We start from the raw sequence: 16,840 nt of genomic DNA, 5'->3' as shown, positions 1-16,840 counted from the left end.
TGTTTGTTCCTGTCCTGGGGGTGACACCGGGGAGCTCGGTTCACTCCCCCCAGGTGGACCCGGAGCCGGCGGCGAACGGTAAAAAAAAAAAAAAAAGTTTTGGTTTTTTGATTGTCTCTCTTTTCTTCTCTCTCCTGTCCCTTCCTTCACCGGGCGTTTCGTTCGCGGGGGAGGGGGGGGACGCGGGCAGCGGCGCGAACTTGGTTTCTTTAGTGTGCCGTTTTTCTGAGGGAGGCATGCCGCGGCGGCCGGTCTGCAGGGCCTGCGGGGTGGCCCGACGTCTCTCCCGCGACAGCCTGTGTTCTGGCTGCATCTCGGGAGGGGAAGGAGTTTCGGCCTTTCAGGAGGCATCACGGGGAGCCCGGCAGGTGCGGACCGCGGCTCCGGGGAGCAAGTCAGGGGTAATGGCTGGCCCGTCTCCGCGAAGCGCGGGAACGGGCGCCATTTTGGGTGCCCTGGAGCCGGCGGCGGGAACGCCCGCCATTTTGTTTTCTTCGGGGCCCGGGATTTCGGCGCCCCCGGCAGTGAGGGGCGGGGAGGATTTGCCTCCTGCGCTGTCCCCTCAGCGGACAGTCCCTGAGGGGGACAAGTCTCCGCAGCCAGACTTGGAAAGCGATCTGGAGGAGGATCCGGATCACAGCTCTTCTGATTCCTTTTCTTCTGACTTTGTGCTGGTGATGCACAAAGCGTTTAAGGCGCGCCGTCTGGCCAGAAAAAGAGCGCAGGGTCCACAGGATGTGGATCGGGGGTTGGAGCCCAGAAAGCGGGCCAGGCCCGCTCCGGTCTCGGATCCCCCGGGGGGGGGGTCCGCCCGCTCAGGTTGGGGGCACCTCGGGGGGATCCCGATACCGAAACGGAATCTGATGATCCGGAGGAACAGGATCCGCCGTCCCAGCCAAGAGGCCTTGAAGGGGACGGAGATCAGGGGGCTACTGGTCCGAGCGGTTCCCATGCGGCGGACGGGGATGACCCCAAGGTAGTGCGCTTGTTTCGCCGGGACGAGTTGGCGCCCTTGATTCCAGCCATTCTCGGGGAGTTGGCCATAGAGTTACCACAGCAGGAGTCCCATCTCAGGCGCACGGACCCCGTAGTGTTGGGTCTTAGGGGACCCCCGTCGGCGTTTCCCTTACATTTTTCGGCGTCGGATCTCCTTTTCAAGGAATGGGACACCCCAGATTTGGGGCTGAAGGTGGCCAAGGCCATGGATAAGCTATATCCCCTGACGGAGGACACGCTTGAGCTGTTCAAGGTTCCGAAAATAGATTCGGCGGTGGCGGCCGTTACGAAGAGGACCACCATCCTAGTGACGGGTGGGACGGCTCTTAAGGATTTGCAGGATCACAAGCTGGAGATACAGCTTAAGAAAATCTTCGAAGTCTCCGTTCTCGGGGTTCGAGCGGCTATCTGTAGCAATTTCTCCTTGCGGGCAGGACTTCGGTGGGCTCAGCAACTATCCGCTAATGAAGCTCTCTCGCAGGAAGAAGCGCTGCAGGCGGGTCGCTTGGAGGCGGTGATAGCCTATAGCGCCGATGCTTTTTATGATTTGCTTCGCACCTCGGCGCGTGCTATGGTTTCGGCGGTGTCAGCGAGCCGTTTGCTATGGCTGCGTCATTGGGCGGCAGACGTGTCGTCTAAAGCTCGCTTAGGATCGCTGCCGTTTAAAGGAAAGTTGCTCTTTGGGAAGGAGCTGGAGGATATGATTGAGTCGCTAGGTGAGAACAAGGTACATCACTTGCCGGAGGACAGACTGCGGACTAGAGGGGCTCCATCCTCGAGATTCAGTTTTCGGGGGGGTCGCAGACCTCGTAATTCCCGGGGGTCAGTCTCCTCATTTCAGCACAGTGCTACCCGGCAGCAGTCGTACGCTCAGTCCTTTCGCGGGCGCCGTTTTGGCAGGCCAGGGACCGGACGGGTGTGCCGGTTGGTAAGCCTTCCCAATGATGGGCTGCCTGTCCACTCCTCGGTTCTGGTGATCGGCAGCAGGCTGGCGCGATTTTACGGGGAGTGGGCCAGAATCACCTCGGATCAGTGGGTCCTGGAGGTGATAAGTCAAGGTTACGCATTAGATTTTGTACAGCGGCCCCTGCCATGTTTCATGGTGTCGCCGTGCGGCTTCTCGGAGAAACGGCGGGCGCTGCGGGAAATGATTCGTCATTTGCGGGAACTAGGCGCGATCGTTCCGGTGCCGTCCCACGAGGTACGCAGCGGCCGGTATTCCATTTACTTCCTGGTGCCAAAGAAAGAAGGCACGTTTCGCCCGATCCTCGACCTCAAAAGCGTCAACAGGTGCCTGCGGGTTCCCCGGTTTTGTATGGAGACCCTGCGGTCTGTCATTGCCTCGGTGAGACAAGGGGAGTTTCTCGCGTCCCTGGATCTCACGGAGGCGTATCTGCATATCTGGATCCGCGCGGAGCACCAACGTTACCTCAGGTTCGCCGTGTTGGGGCAGCATTTCCAGTTTCAAGCCCTACCATTTGGGTTGGTCACAGCCCCGCAGACGTTCACCAAGATCATGGTGGTGGTAGCGGCCCATCTTCGCAAGGAACGGTTTCTGGTCCATCCGTATCTGGACAATTGGCTGATCCGGGCGAAGTCCGAACGCCTTTGCCAGTTAGCAGTCCAGCGGGTGGTCGGCTTGTTGCAAAGGCTTGGCTGGGTGATCAGTCTGGCCAAAAGTCACCTGGTGCCCTCGCAATCTCTGGAGTTTTTGGGAGCTTTGTTCGACACTCGGAAGGGCATGGTGTACCTTACGCGGGAGCGCATGGACAAGTTGCAGGTTCAGGCCAGGCGGTTGTTAAGCAAACCAATGCCAATAGTCTGGGACTATCTGCAAATGGTGGGGTCTATGACTTCCACGCGGGAATTGGTTCCCTGGGCGTTCGCTCATATGCGACCTTTACAATTGGCATTACTCTCCCGCTGGAATCCGGTGTCGGAGCAGTTCCATCTCCCTTTGCCTCTACCGCAGTCGGCGAGCTCCAGCATGGATTGGTGGCTTTGTCCAGTCAACTTGGCCCGTGGAATTTCGTTGGCGGTTCTGTCTTGGACAGTGATCACCACAGATGCCAGCCTGTATGGCTGGGGCGCGGTGTGTCTCCGAAAGTCGGTACAGGGCACGTGGTCCCCGAAGGAAGTGTCTTGGTCCATCAATCGGTTGGAGACCAGGGCAGTGCGATTGGCTCTCTGGGCTTTCCTCCCGCTGGTCCGAGGCAAGTCGGTCAGAGTTCTGTCGGACAGTGCGACAACAGTGGCCTACATCAACCGGCAGGGCGGAACCAGGAGTCAACCTGTGGCCGCCGAAGCTCGACAGCTGATGGCCTGGGCCGAGCGGCACCTGCAAGGCATAGTGGCGTCACACATTGTCGGAGTAGAGAATGTTCAGGCGGATTTTCTTAGTCGCAATCGTCTGGATCCCGGCGAGAGGGAGCTCGCGGACGTGGTGTTTCAGCTCATTTGTGCTCGGTGGGGGACACCGGTCCTAGATCTGATGGCGACATTCAAGAACGCCAAGGCTCCGCGATTCTTTGCTCGCCGCCGGGAAACGGGGGCGGAAGGCGTCGATGCCCTGGCGTTACCCTGGCCGACGGAGGTACTCCTTTACGTCTTCCCTCCGTGGCCGCTCATCGGCTGGACGCTACGGCGCATAAAGCTACATCCGTCGCCCGTGGTGCTCGTCGCACCCAAGTGGCCGCGGCGACCTTGGTTTGCGGATCTCCAGAACCTGGCGTTGGAGGACCCCATCCGGTTTCCGTATGTGCCGGACCTGCTCCATCAGGGTCCCATTTGTTTCGACCGGGTCGAATGCTTTTGTCTAGCGGGATGGCTTTTGAGAGGCGTAGGCTGAAGGCACGGGGCTATTCGGACGCGGTCGTCGCGACTCTTTTAGGTCTCGCAAGGCGTCTACGTCCCTAGCGTATGTGCGCGTCTGGAAGGTGTTTGAGACGTGGTGCCTTGCGCAGAATCTAAGGCTCACGCGGACTTCGGTGCCGGAGGTTTTACATTTTCTCCAGGATGGATTGGCTAAGGGGTTGTCTTGTAGTTCCCTTCGAGTGCAGGTGGCGGTTCTGGCCTTGTTGCGGGGCCAGATTCAAGGAGTGTCATTGTCTTCGCATCCAGATGTCGTTCGTTTTCTTCAAGGTGCTAAACACTTGCGTCCGCCATTCCGTACTCCTTGTCCATCATGGAACCTGAATTTGGTTTTGAAGGCTTTGTGCGCCGCTCCTTTCGAGCCTATTCGCAATTCTACCATTAAGGATTTAACTCTGAAGGTTGTCTTTTTGGTGGCGATTGTCTCGGCGAGATGGGTGTCGGAGCTTCAAGCCTTGTCTTGTTGGGAACCCTTCTTAAGGATTACGGACTCGGGAGTTTCGATTCGTACCGTTCCTTCCTTCTTACCTAAAGTGATGTCTGCGTTTCATCTTAATCAGACGGTGGAATTGCCTTCGTTTCCGGAAGTGGATAAGTCGATTCCTGGTCATTGAGACTTGCGTCGTTTGGATGTGAGAAGGGCGCTGTTGTACTATCTGGAGGTTACGAATGCCTTTCGGGTGTCAGACCATCTCTTTGTGCTGTGGGGGCGGTCCTCGTCGCGGTCATGCGGCGTCAAAGACTACTATTGCCCGTTGGTTGAAAGAGGCAATTAGTTCGGCGTATCTGCTACAGGGCAGGTCTACCCCTGTGGGTCTAAAGACCCATTCTACGCGTTCCCAGGCTACCTCCTGGGCGGAGTGCAACCGTATATCTGCGGAAGAGATTTGTAGGGCGGCAACATGGAAGTCGTTGCATACCTTTGCCCGACATTACCGCCTGGATGTCCAGGCTTCAGGCAGCGGGAGTTTCGGGACAGGGGTGCTCAGAGCGGGACTCTCCGGATCCCACCTCATATAAGGTAGCTCTGGTACATCCCAGGAGTCTGGACTGATCTGGGTACGTACAGGGAAAAGAAAATTAAGTCTTACCTTAGTTAATTTTCATTCCTGAAGTACCACGGATCAGTCCAGAGTCCCACCCATTGGTTCTGCTGTGAGGAGGGAGAGACCGGTGTGGTTGCGGCTTTCTCTCTGTCCATTCTGAGTTTTTTCTATCTATTCGTTATCGTTGGCTCGGGTTCTGGTCCCATTTGGGGGGTCGTTGAGCCAGTGGTTTTGGTTGTTAGGTTACTGTATATAGTTCGTTTGTATTGGGGCTTCATCTGCTTTGACATTAAGTAAGACTGCCGGACTGTAGGTGGCACCAGCCTAGATAAGGCGGAGTTTTGTTTGTAAACTTCTGTCTCCATCTGCTAGAGGGGGGGCAAAACCCAGGAGTCTGGACTGATCCGTGGTACTACAGGAACGAAAATTAACTAAGGTAAGACCTAATTTTCTTTTACTTTACACAAAGAGAATGCGCAGCAATAGGATTTGAATGGACTCATGGACCTGGTCACATTCATGTGTTGCCTACAGCTGTAATCCATATAATTAATTTTAAATTAATCATTTATAAGCTAATCATCACAGAAGAAATCATAAATTCATTTTTGTTTATAATTTTCAGTTATGTAATTGGATAGAAGAACTGGTTATATAAATACATTTTTTAGATAAATCATGGCAAAGATATTTTAAGTTAATTGGTGAGTATTAATTTATTTGAGATTATGATACTATTTTGTCTCGCTATAAAATGTTTTTACTGTGTGTTTGACAACCTCTGGATTCTGTTTGCACATTTAGGTCTTCTTGCAACCATCTCTGCGTTTATTGCTACATATAAGAACATTTATGTAGTTCTATATACAAAACAAAGAAGAACTGAGGTAAAGTTTTTTCATACAAGTTAAAAGATTTTATAGATTTTGACTTTTATATGTATGTTTTGATGTCTAAGAGTTGATATTCGTGTTTTTAATTTATTATTTTAATATTTTAATTAATTGGATAATATATTGATTTTTACCATTTTTATAGAACTGATGCAGCCAATTTGGCGAAACTCGTCCGGAGTCGGGCGTTTTAACAAATTACATTAATAACATTTTTTTTCCACGGCATAGGGTCTTTCTTTTGTTGTATTTGCCTTGGCTACTTTGGACCGCCTTCCGATTTGTTTTATTGTACTCTGCTTGATGGCAGCTACTCTGGAAGTGGTGCCATGGACAAGGGCGCATATGTGTCCTCTTTAGTGCTCTCTGCTATCTCGTTGGAACCCGCAGTCTCAGGATTATGCAGTTCGGCTCCAGTTGCCAATGGAAATCTGCTGCCGCCTCCACTGGTGGTTGCAGGAGGATCATCTGAGAAAAGGAGTTCTCTCCGGCTTGATTGGTACTCATGTCAGATGCGAGTCTTCACGGTTGGGGGGCTCACTGTCTGGAGTTAATGGTCCAGGAGCGCTGGAATGCCGAAGAGTCCCGCTGGAACATCAATTGCCTGGAGACTCAGGCGGTACAGCTGGCATGCTTGCAGTTCAGCCACATGCTGCGGAATCATGCGGTTCGCGTGATGTCGGACAATGCAACCTATATATCAATCACCAGGGAGGAACCAAAAGCCAGCAATTGTCGCAGGAAATAGACCAACTGATGAAATGGGCAGAAGGCCATCTGCAGATGATCTCGGCCTCTCACGTTGCAGGAAAAGACAACGTAAGAGTGGACTTTCTCAGCAGGGAGAGTCTGGACCCAGGATAGTGGGTGTTGTCAGCCGAGGCATTTCAGCTGTTGTGGATTGCTGGGGCATTCAGTTCCTAGACCTGCGGGCGACTTGTCAAAATGCAAAGGTTCCTCGCTTCTACAGTCGCAGGAGAGATCTGTGGACCCTAAGAATAGATGCTCTCATACAGGTCTAACTGGAAGACAGATTACTTTATGCTTTTCCTCCGTGGCCCTTCACAAGATCGAAGGCCACAGTGGGCTAGTACTCCTTGTAGTGCTGGTCTGGCCCAAGTATCTTTGGTATGCAGAATTGCGACGACTCCTGGTAGATGCCCCCTTTCGTCTTCCACCGCACATGGATCTGCTTCAGCAAGGACCGTTTCTTCACGAGAATCCAACTCTATTCTGTCTTACGGTTTGGCCCTTGAGAGGGCTTGCCCATTAAAGCGTGGTTATTCCTCTCCGGTGATTGCCACTTTACTCCTTGCTCGCAAGTTTTCCATTTCCTTGGTTTATGTGCGGGTTTGGAAAGTTTTTGAGGCCTGGTGTAAGGAGCAGGGTGTTCTTCCTCATTCAGTTAAGATCCTTCTCATTCTGGCTTTTTAGCAGGATGGATTGAATAACAACTTGGCCCTTGATTCCTTGATAGTGCAGGTTGCGGTTCTTTCCTGTTTCAAAGGCCTGGTGAACAGTGTTTCCTTGTCGTCTCATCCTGATGTGGCCCATTTTTTGAAGGAAGTGAAGCACCTTAGGCCTCCCTTGAGGTTACTGGCTCCATTGTGGAGTCTTAATTTGGTGCTGGACTTTTGGAGGGCCCTATGTTCCGACTACTGTGTAGCCTTTCCTTTTGGTTGTTGATTTTGAAGACTGTGTTCTTGGTGGCTATATGTTCTGCGCATCAGATTTCTGAGCTGCAGGCCTTGCCTTGCCGGGAGCCATTCCTTCTGGTGACTCCGGGGGCATTACAGCTGCAAACCGTTCCATTCTTCTTGCCCAAGGTAGTCTTGGACTTTCATTTGAATCAGTCCAGCCCCTTGCCATCCCTGGATAAGGGAGCTTGGGTACATTCCAGGAGTCTGGACTGATCTGGGGTATGAAAAGGAAAAGAAAATTGGTTCTTGCCAGCTAATTTTCACTCCTGGAATGCCACAAATCAGTCCATAACTCCACCGTTCAGTAAAGTCTGCTGATCATGGCAGTATGTACTGATGCCAAGTACTTTTATTTTGATTCAATAATATTTTGCTTAGTGTTGTTTGAATTAGTTTTCGATAGAGACTCAGTCTTCTTCTTGCTCGTTAAGGGGGACTTGAAGGTCTCTGTTATTATCATAGTTATTGTCATTTTCGCTTGGGTACATTCGCTTGGGTATATTCGATTGGCATTCTAGGTTAAGTAGCAGAGTCAATAAAGCTTTTCTTCTCTGTCTCCATCTGCTGGCAGGGAGGCAAAACCCAGGAGTCTGGACTGATCTGAGTATTCCAGGAACAAAAATTAGCAGGTAAGAAACAGATTTCCTTTGCCAGACAGTAAAAATTGTTTTGCTAATGTCTGTGAAATTACTACTACTACTACTACTACTATTTTTATTATTAATAAACATTTCTGTAGCACTACAAAATGATATAGTACTGTAAAGATACACATAACAGACGGTTTTTGCTTCATGGAGTTTATGATCTGATTATATCACCCAGAGAAGACAAACGAGAGGTTTCACGAACTTTAATTATTGTAGATTACATGACAAAGCCCCGATCAGTGGCCGGGGAGATCTAGAATGGGAATATTGGCATTGAAGTTTGTATTATTTTTTCTCCTCTCTTGACAGGAGCACTTCTCACCCTCATATGGTACGTACAATAGGACTAGAAGCCAGGAATCCTGCACGTATCGAAGATCATGCAATTTTGGCAGACTCAATGGTGCAGAAGAAAGAGCAACAATCTGGTAAGAGGATGTCACACATTCTAGCCAATCCAAAGGCATCTTCAGAGCAGCAGTAGTGAGACTGAAGCATGACTCAAGGCAGATGGGTCTTGCAAGCTCCCTAAAGGAGTTTCATACTACTATGGATCAGTTTAGAGCACCCATCAAGCTGACTAAAGTAAATATGTGACCATGTTAATATTATTATTTTTGCACCAAACGCTTATTTTTTATTAAACATTTTTTAACAAGTTTTGGTATTGGAATGATCACTGAGAAATTGGGTTGTCTTGTTATGAAAACAGGACCTATGATTATGAAAGGTCTGATTCAAGTCCCTTGGTCTGGCATATGATGATCCAAACTTTTAAAATTTGAAATTTCTGAGTGTATTAGGTACAGTTTTGGATTTTTTTCCTTATTTTTCTTTGTTCTTTTCTGAAAATTTGGATTCTTGGGTTTTTTTGTACTAACATTTTTATTTTTCCATTGTTGTACTGCATATTGAGTGACTTCTTGAGAATTTCGGTTCAGTTTTTGTCTGCACATTTCTATTTATACTTTATGGTCTCATTCTGTATTTGGTGAGGGTCTGTATGCTGCATGTGTAACCGAGGTGAGGTATTTTTCTAGCGTGTAGTTCCTGTGCAGGGGTCTATAGTAGCTTGGTTTGTTCTGTTTCCCAAATAGGAGGCACATTGGTGTTTTAGTGCCTGGTATAATATTTGCAGTGTTGCCTTTTCACAGATAGGGTTCTTACATTTGAGTGCTAGCAATTAGTGCTGTTTTGGTATGGGAGGTTTATTATATTGTAATTAAAATTCAGTTACTCATGGCTTTCTGAGGGCCAAGTCCACATCCAGTATGTGTTACAATAGGTTGAATGCCATATGGGCTCCAAATGTGCCTTTTTTATGCAGGGTTTTCTGGTTGGCACCAGAGCAGTGCATGTAAATAGAATAAGAATATTGTAAGTGATATTTTTACTGCAGTAGGTTCTTCTCTGAATGTCCTTTTTCCTAGCGTTTGGCAGATGGACTCAGGACCAATGGGTATAGTGTACTCCTGATAGCAGTTGGAGACGGATCAGATTTCAATCTGATGTCAGCCCTAGTACATACACCCCTGCAGGAAGTGCAGCTCTTCAGTATTTTCCGTCTCCATAGCAGTTAGGGACTCTATGCACGCTCGCACAGCATTAGAGTAATTTTATCAAAGAAAACCAAAAGAAGAAGAAATCTTACCTCTACAGACGAGCCCCGCTTTCCTACGGTGACACCCATTGGGTTCCTCCCCGAGTTGAGAATCCCCGAGGTGATTTCCGCGATCCCTCGGAGGTGAGCCTCGGTCCGGCAGCCGACCCTTGGCAGGGAACTAGCCCCCGACTTCAGGTGAGGCTGAGAGGCAGCGGGTGCAACTTCGAGCACGGCGGTGAAGGTATTTTCCCTCTTCCCCCCGCAGCTGGAGACTGCCCGGAACGAGACCGGGAAGCGCCGAGGCAAGGTAAGGTAGAAATCTATTTAAAAGTCTCCAGTCTCCGAAGCTCGATGAGTCGCACAGGTCGCCAGCTGGCACCAGTGCCACCGGGTTGATGTGCCCTAGCAGGGCTAGACCCCGGTCAGATCCGAGGGTCCTCCCACGTGGAGACCCTCTGAGGTGGTCACCATATTGTCCACGTGGTCGCCGTCACCATTTTGAGCTGTTCGCCGCCCTGTCCACCGTTCCGATCTGTGCGCACAGATGCGAGCCGTTTGCACAAATACCTTGTGCACACAACGTTGCGCGCCCAAGTACCGTGCGCACAAGCGACGCGCATAGCCACGTGCTTACTGTGCCAGGCGCATAACTTCGATCTGTGCGCACAACAGCGCGCACATCTCCCTGAGCGCGCACCAAATCTACACGCACAACTTCGACGCACCGGAGCGCACAACTGTATTTTACACGCACAAGCCACAAGCCATGGCACCACCGGAAAAGAAACTCACCACCACAGGGGACCAGTACTTCTAGTGGCCCCGGACTGGCCAAGAAGACCTTGGTATGCAGACATGCGAAGACTGATGACAGGGAGCCCCCTTCCGCTACCTCCACACAGAGACCTGCTCCAACATGGACCGATCCTCCACGAGGATCCAGCTCGATTCTCTCTTACAGTTTGGCCATTGAGAGGTCTCGCCTAAGGAAGAGTGGATACTTGGGGGCAGTAATTGACACCCTACTCCGAGCACGCAAGTTCTCCACATCCCTAACATACATAAGGATTTGGAGAGTATTCGAAGCCTGGTGCGAGGACCGCAACATCTTACCAATCTCAGTCAAAATTCCTGCGATTTTTGAATTCCTGCAGAACGGCCTACAGAAGGGATTGTCTCTCAAATCCATCAAGGTACAGGTGGCCGCATTGTCATGCTAAGGAACCAAGAGCGAGAGCGGCAGCATAGCCTCTCACCTAGATGTCTCCCGCTTTCTGAAAGGAGTCAAGCAGATCCGACCACCCCTAAAGTGGCTGGTGCCTCTTTGGAACCTCAAACTGGACCTAAATTTCCTAGCAGGAACCTCCTTCAGACCACTCCGCGGCCTGTCTCTCCGACTATTAACATTGAAGACAGCCTTCCTGCTGGCAGTCTGCTCGGCCCGTCGTATATCCGAGCTACAAGCACTGTCCTGCCGAGAGCCGTTCCTCAGACTCACCCCGGGAACCATCCAGTTACGCACAGTTCCGTCGTTCCTCCCCAAAGTGGTGTCTCACTTCCATCTCAACCAAACCATCTCGCTACCATCGTCAGATGAGCATAAGAATTCGGAAGAGGCTCGAAGTCTACGCCATCTCAATGTTAGCAGGCTCCTAGTCCGATACCTGGAAAGTTCGGAATCCATACGAAAGACGGACCATCTATTCGTCCTTCACAGCAGGAAGAAGCAAGAGGGGAAGCAGCCTTGCGAGCAACCATAGCCCGGTGGATCAAAGAAGTCATCAAGGCTGCCTACGTAGAAGCAGGCAAGCCACCGCCTTTACAAGTCAAGGCCCATTCTACTAGAGCCCAGGCAGTGTCCTGGGCGGAAACCAAGATTCTGTCACCCGCCGAGATCTGCAGGGCGGCAACATGGTCCTCCATCCACACCTTCTCCAGGTTTTACTGCCTGGATGTGCAGGCTCGGGAGGACACAGCATTTGCAAGGGCAGTACTAAGTGGGTCACGGGCAACCTCCCACCCGGTTCGGGAGTAGCTTTTATACATCCCATTGGTCCTGAGTCCATCTGCTACACGCTAGGAAATGGAGAAATTACTTACATGATAATTTCGTTTTCCTTAGTGTAGACAGATGGACTCAGCATCCCATCCACGGCTGCTGTTTCTCATGGAATTCTCGGGTGACATCCCCGAGAGCGAGTGATTCATGGGTAAGCCATGCCTTCCTACAGCTAGGAAAACCCATCCTACCGGATATCGACGTTTCTCGGTTGAGGGCATTGGCGGTCTCCACCTAATAACCAATTCAGCCGGTTCAAATTAATCAAGTTATTCAATTTATTCAGTCATACGTATATCCACAGTGCTTTTCGAGGAGAATACTGAAGAGCTGCACTTCCTGCAGGGGAATATGTACTAGGGCTGACGTCAGATTGAAATCTGATCTGTCTCCAACTGCTATCAGGAGTACACTATACCCATTGGTCCTGAGTCCATCTGTCTACACTAAGGAAAACGAAATTATCAGGTAAGTAATTTCTCCATGTCATGTAAAATTGTTTTTAAAAATTCATGATTTTTTAAAATTGTGTATGGGGAGTGGGGCGGTGCAAGCCTGCAAGGTTCAAACTAGGGCACCTAATATTCTTGCACCGGCTCTGGTGTTTCCTGCAGCTGAGGATGTTTGTATGCACATAAAATGCATTACAGAACATCTTCCAGCCTCTGTGGGTGAAAGTATATGCACAGTAGAACAGCATGTGTACTTTTACCTGCTGCAAAAATTCTGTGTATATATGATGAGTAGCTGAATTACAGTGCATTTCCGGGGGAGGTTGAAGGAGTGAATTTACATGCACGCCTGCCTTTTTCTCCCACCATTTTTGATAGACCTTTACACTAGTTTTGGAGTATTAAACGGGTCTGAGGATATTTAGACATTCATTTGTTGCTCTCTATTTAGTTGGATTCCCTTCCCCCTAACCTTGGCTGCATAATCCTGTCCTTCAAGTCATTTTGATATGTTTGCTTGGAATGCTATGCACTACTTTCCATCCTGTTCTAATGGTCACTGCCAGAGTCTGTCTGCTCTGAGCATGCTCTGTTACAGATTTAGATTCAAGACTGCTCTAGAAGAATTCTGTTAAACTGTATAATGGTGTTTTACAGGCACGAACACCAACAGAAAATAAATGCTGCTTCTTCTAAGAGGCAAATGGAAAATCTCCAAGGCAAGGGAAGGAAGCGAGCTCCTTATCCTCTACGAAGTTGTCATGAGGAGCCTAAAGGTTTGTACATGAATCATTAAGTTAGTATCCACTAGTACTTACCACAATAATGTGCTTTAAAAAGGACCTTCATAATAAGCACTACTGGTAATAGCAGATATACTTTTGTTGCTTTATATTTAATCATCGGTCCAAAGTCTATTTTTGTATATTTCAATAAAAGATGATCAAAATCAACAATTTAAGTGTACTTATCTTTTTCAAAGTGTGTCTTTTATAGACTTTACTTTTCTCAATTCGGGTTGATTTCTTCATAAATGGTTACGCGACACGTGTGTTTCGAATAGTCACTCTACGACGGGTATATTTTCATTGACTTATTCATATTTTCATGCTGTAGAAAAAGCACATTGTCAAAATATATTACGCAATCAACCTCTAGCTCACCACACAAACGTCCAAACAACAAAATGTACGCCATGTTCGATTCTGCAATCAGAGACTTTCATCACTAGAATTAAATACATTTTTTGACGTCAGACGAAAGGGTATCCAGTAAGGGCATCCGCCATGGCAATCAACCCAAATTGAGAAAAGTAAAGTCTATAAAAGACACACTTTGAAAACAATAATGGACACACTTTGAAGAAGAAAAGTACACCTAAATTGTTGATTTTGATCCTCTTTTATTTGCAATTGAAATATACAAAAAATAGACTTTGGATCGATGATTAAATATAAAGCAGCAAAGGTATATCTGCTAATACTGGTAGTGCTTATTATGAAGGTCCTTAATAAAGCACATTATTGTGGTAAGTACTAGAGGTTTCTTCCGTTATTTTGACACTGGGTTTCTTTGAGCATTAAGTTAGTATGACAGAAACCATGATCAAGTCTTCATAGACCTTATAAATAAAGAGAAGCCATGATGATGATAGACATTGTCCTTCCCGTTTGTTTCTTAATTTCTGACCTTTTCAGATGATTTGAAGGGATGCTGAATGTGTTGTGTGGTGCATGTTTGAGGTGGCACACCCTTATACGTGACATATAATCTAAGATAGACTAAGGAGGTATATAAAGGCTTCTATCCAAGACACTAGCCAAACCCAAGTTATTGTAAGTCAGTGACAAGAGTATTGCATCTCTGGGATAGGACTTGGTTGTTTGAGAGTTTCACACAGGACTGCAGAGGAGAAGCTATTAGGAGACCAAATAATGACATCTTAGCGTGAAGATTTACATTTGTAAAATTACAAAAGCACAAAATTGTGAATGACTGACTGCATTTTAGTAAGAACACAGTGGGCCTAATATTCAGCTGGCAGACAGCCGTAAAACTTATCTGGCTATCTAGTATCTGCTGAATATCCACTTAAGTTCAGTGGCTGCTAGATAGCCAAATAAATGATTTATCTGGCTTTCTCTTAACTGGAGAACTTTGTGGGTGGATCAGGGTGGTGCTACTTAGCAATGATAACTTACTTAGGCCTGGATTTATCAAAATGCACTAAATATCGCATGCGATAGGAAAAGGGGTGTGTTTTATGGTAATAGGCAGTTTATCGCAATTTGCACTAATATCTATGCGAAGGAGAGAGAGCCTAGCCATAATGCCCTTACCCTAGATAGGTTTTTATATCTCTATGGGAGGCCCACCTAGGAACTCAAGGTGAGGTTTAGGTATTAGTGGTTAGGGGCCACTTTGACATTCAAAGTGAGAAGTACGAACAGAACAGTGCACTCTTGTGAAGATTTGATGACCTTCGGAGTGAGGAAACTCACACAAAGATGAGATTTGTGCAATGTTCTCTCAACCTAGCTTGATGGACTCTCTACCTGGGTAACATCAAGCTGAATAGCAGGTCTAAACTTAGACTGATACATTTTATCTGGCTAATTAGTGGCTTCTACATGGATATTCAGCGGCATAGCCATGCCGCTGAATATCCACGTAATTTAGAAGGATAAGTTATATCCGGCTAAGTTACTTAGCCATTTAGGATTTAAATATCTACTTCAGTGCGAATATATGTTTGCAATAGTATTCTGTATCAATAAACTGTCTTTTTATAGGGAAGTATGGCTTACATACTTGGGGATAGCTTTGGTTGTTGCTATCCAGTGTCTGAAGTCAAAGAGTCAAGTTAGGGTAAGATATTCAGCTCTAGTTTCAGAGTCCGAATCCTGTCTAAGTAGTAAGAACATAAGAAAATGCCATACTGGGTCAGACCAAGGATCCATCAAGCCCAGCATCCTGTTTCGAACAGTAGCCAATCCAGGCCATAAGAACCTGGCAAGTACCCAAAAACTAAGTCTATTCCATGTTACCATTGCTAATGGCAGTGGCTATTCTCTAAGTGAACTTAATAGCAGGTAATGGACTTCTCCTCCAAGGACTTATCCAATCCTTTTTTAAACACAGCTATACTAACTGCACTAACTTCATAGTGCGTGGTGAATAGTTACTTCTCAGATTGCATCTAATCTGAATTTTATTCAGTGATTTTGATTGGTGTTTTGTTCCAGTGGACCTGTATTCTGTTATGCAGATTGAATCCATACCCCTGTGTTTATTCTGTTTCAACATAGGTAATCAGGAGAGTGATGCCCAGCAAAAAGGAAGTAAAATTCTTAACTGTACAGGCCCCGGTTCAGAGGAAGACAACGGTCTGAATTCCTGGAGCAGAAAGAGAAGAAGTAGTGGTTCTAGTTCAGATCAGAGTAGCTCCAGCTCGCATGAGAAATCAACTGAGCAACTTGTAAGTTAACTGTGTATTACTGGGAAGACTTTTACAGAGTTGCTCAGTAAAATTTGAAGTTATTAAGCATTCATAGGTGAACAAAAACAAACTGTTTAGTGCTTTTTTTTTTCCCCATAAACAGTATAATATAAAACATAATCATTTTGAATTTTTTTAACCTGCCTTTCCACATGTTCAAGCATTATTAGAATTCAGGTATAACAGGTCAATTTTCAAAACGATGCCTGAGCGCTTAATTTAGCTGGCCAAAGTTTGGCCTTCAAAATTAAGCTGATTTTCAGCCTGAATCTAGCTGGCTAGATTTTCAAATGAAAGCCAGCCTAAATCCTGGCAGCTAAAACTTAACCACGTAGAATTAGGGCACTGAGACTTGGAAACGTCTAAACTTAAACGGTCAGCAGTAAAAATCAGCTTTCCTGTTCATAATCTAGATCATTCCAGACAAGTGGGTTTTGCATCCCTACCAGCAGATGGAGGCAGAGAATAAAAACTTTTCGGGCACTGCTACATAACAAAGAGTGCCACCTGCAGTCTGTCATTATTTCTCTGTCTCCAACAGATGATAGAGATGCAAACCTGCAGTCTGAGAGAAATTAAAAAAAAAAAGAAAAGAAAGGAAAGAGAGAAGAAAGTCTGCAAGAGAAGATGTACTCCCTGAGGTGTTAGGCACCTTCTTGGGTCATCCCTCAGGTAGAGCCTGAGGGATGACCCAAGCGGGGTCATCCCTCAGGAGCGGGGGGTTGATGATCACTGTCTGGTCTCTGCCTGCAGCAACTGGAAGGATTGATAGCCACTCTCTTTCTGTGGTTTCTTCCCCCATGCCTTCATCCTTATTCAGGGAAGTATGCCTCTTTAGTGAAGGTTATCGTCTGAAAGGGAGTTGTGCCTTTAAATTGTTTAAAAAAAAAAATCTAGGAAAGCTTATCAGCTTGCAAGGCCTGACAGGTGGTGTGAAGCTTCAGCGGGAGCTGATAGTGCCATGGGGAGAGAGTGACAGGCCCTCATCAGCCCCGGGGTCCAGAGCAGCTGAGAAGGGTGGCTCGCAGCAGCAGCAGGATCTTGAGATCACGCATCTCTATGGGCCTGCTT

The 16,840-nt window shown here is 47.7% G+C and overlaps 1 protein-coding gene across 6 annotated transcripts in view; it reads left to right on the top strand.

Annotated features, from left to right (window-relative positions):
- The window catches only part of SENP7 (SUMO specific peptidase 7), an 81,898-nt gene that overhangs the window by 12,159 nt on the left and 52,899 nt on the right, over window positions 1–16,840 (top strand). For all 6 annotated transcript variants that reach the window (XR_003852929.1, XM_029579102.1, XM_029579101.1 and 3 more), the window contains 3 exons: window positions 8,466–8,584; window positions 12,928–13,046; window positions 15,579–15,748. Coding sequence is in view for 5 of the 6 variants with exons in the window: in XM_029579102.1 (XP_029434962.1) it covers window positions 8,466–8,584; window positions 12,928–13,046; window positions 15,579–15,748 (408 nt within the window). In the remaining variant the exon portion in view is untranslated. The remainder of the gene's footprint in view (window positions 1–8,465; window positions 8,585–12,927; window positions 13,047–15,578; window positions 15,749–16,840) is intronic.

The sequence above is a fragment of the Rhinatrema bivittatum genome, chromosome 15 (genome assembly GCF_901001135.1).
Source record: "Rhinatrema bivittatum chromosome 15, aRhiBiv1.1, whole genome shotgun sequence".
NCBI lineage: Eukaryota > Metazoa > Chordata > Amphibia > Gymnophiona > Rhinatrematidae > Rhinatrema > Rhinatrema bivittatum.
The sequence above is the reverse complement of the archived record's forward strand: the minus strand, read 5'-3'. Positions and strand labels throughout refer to the sequence as shown.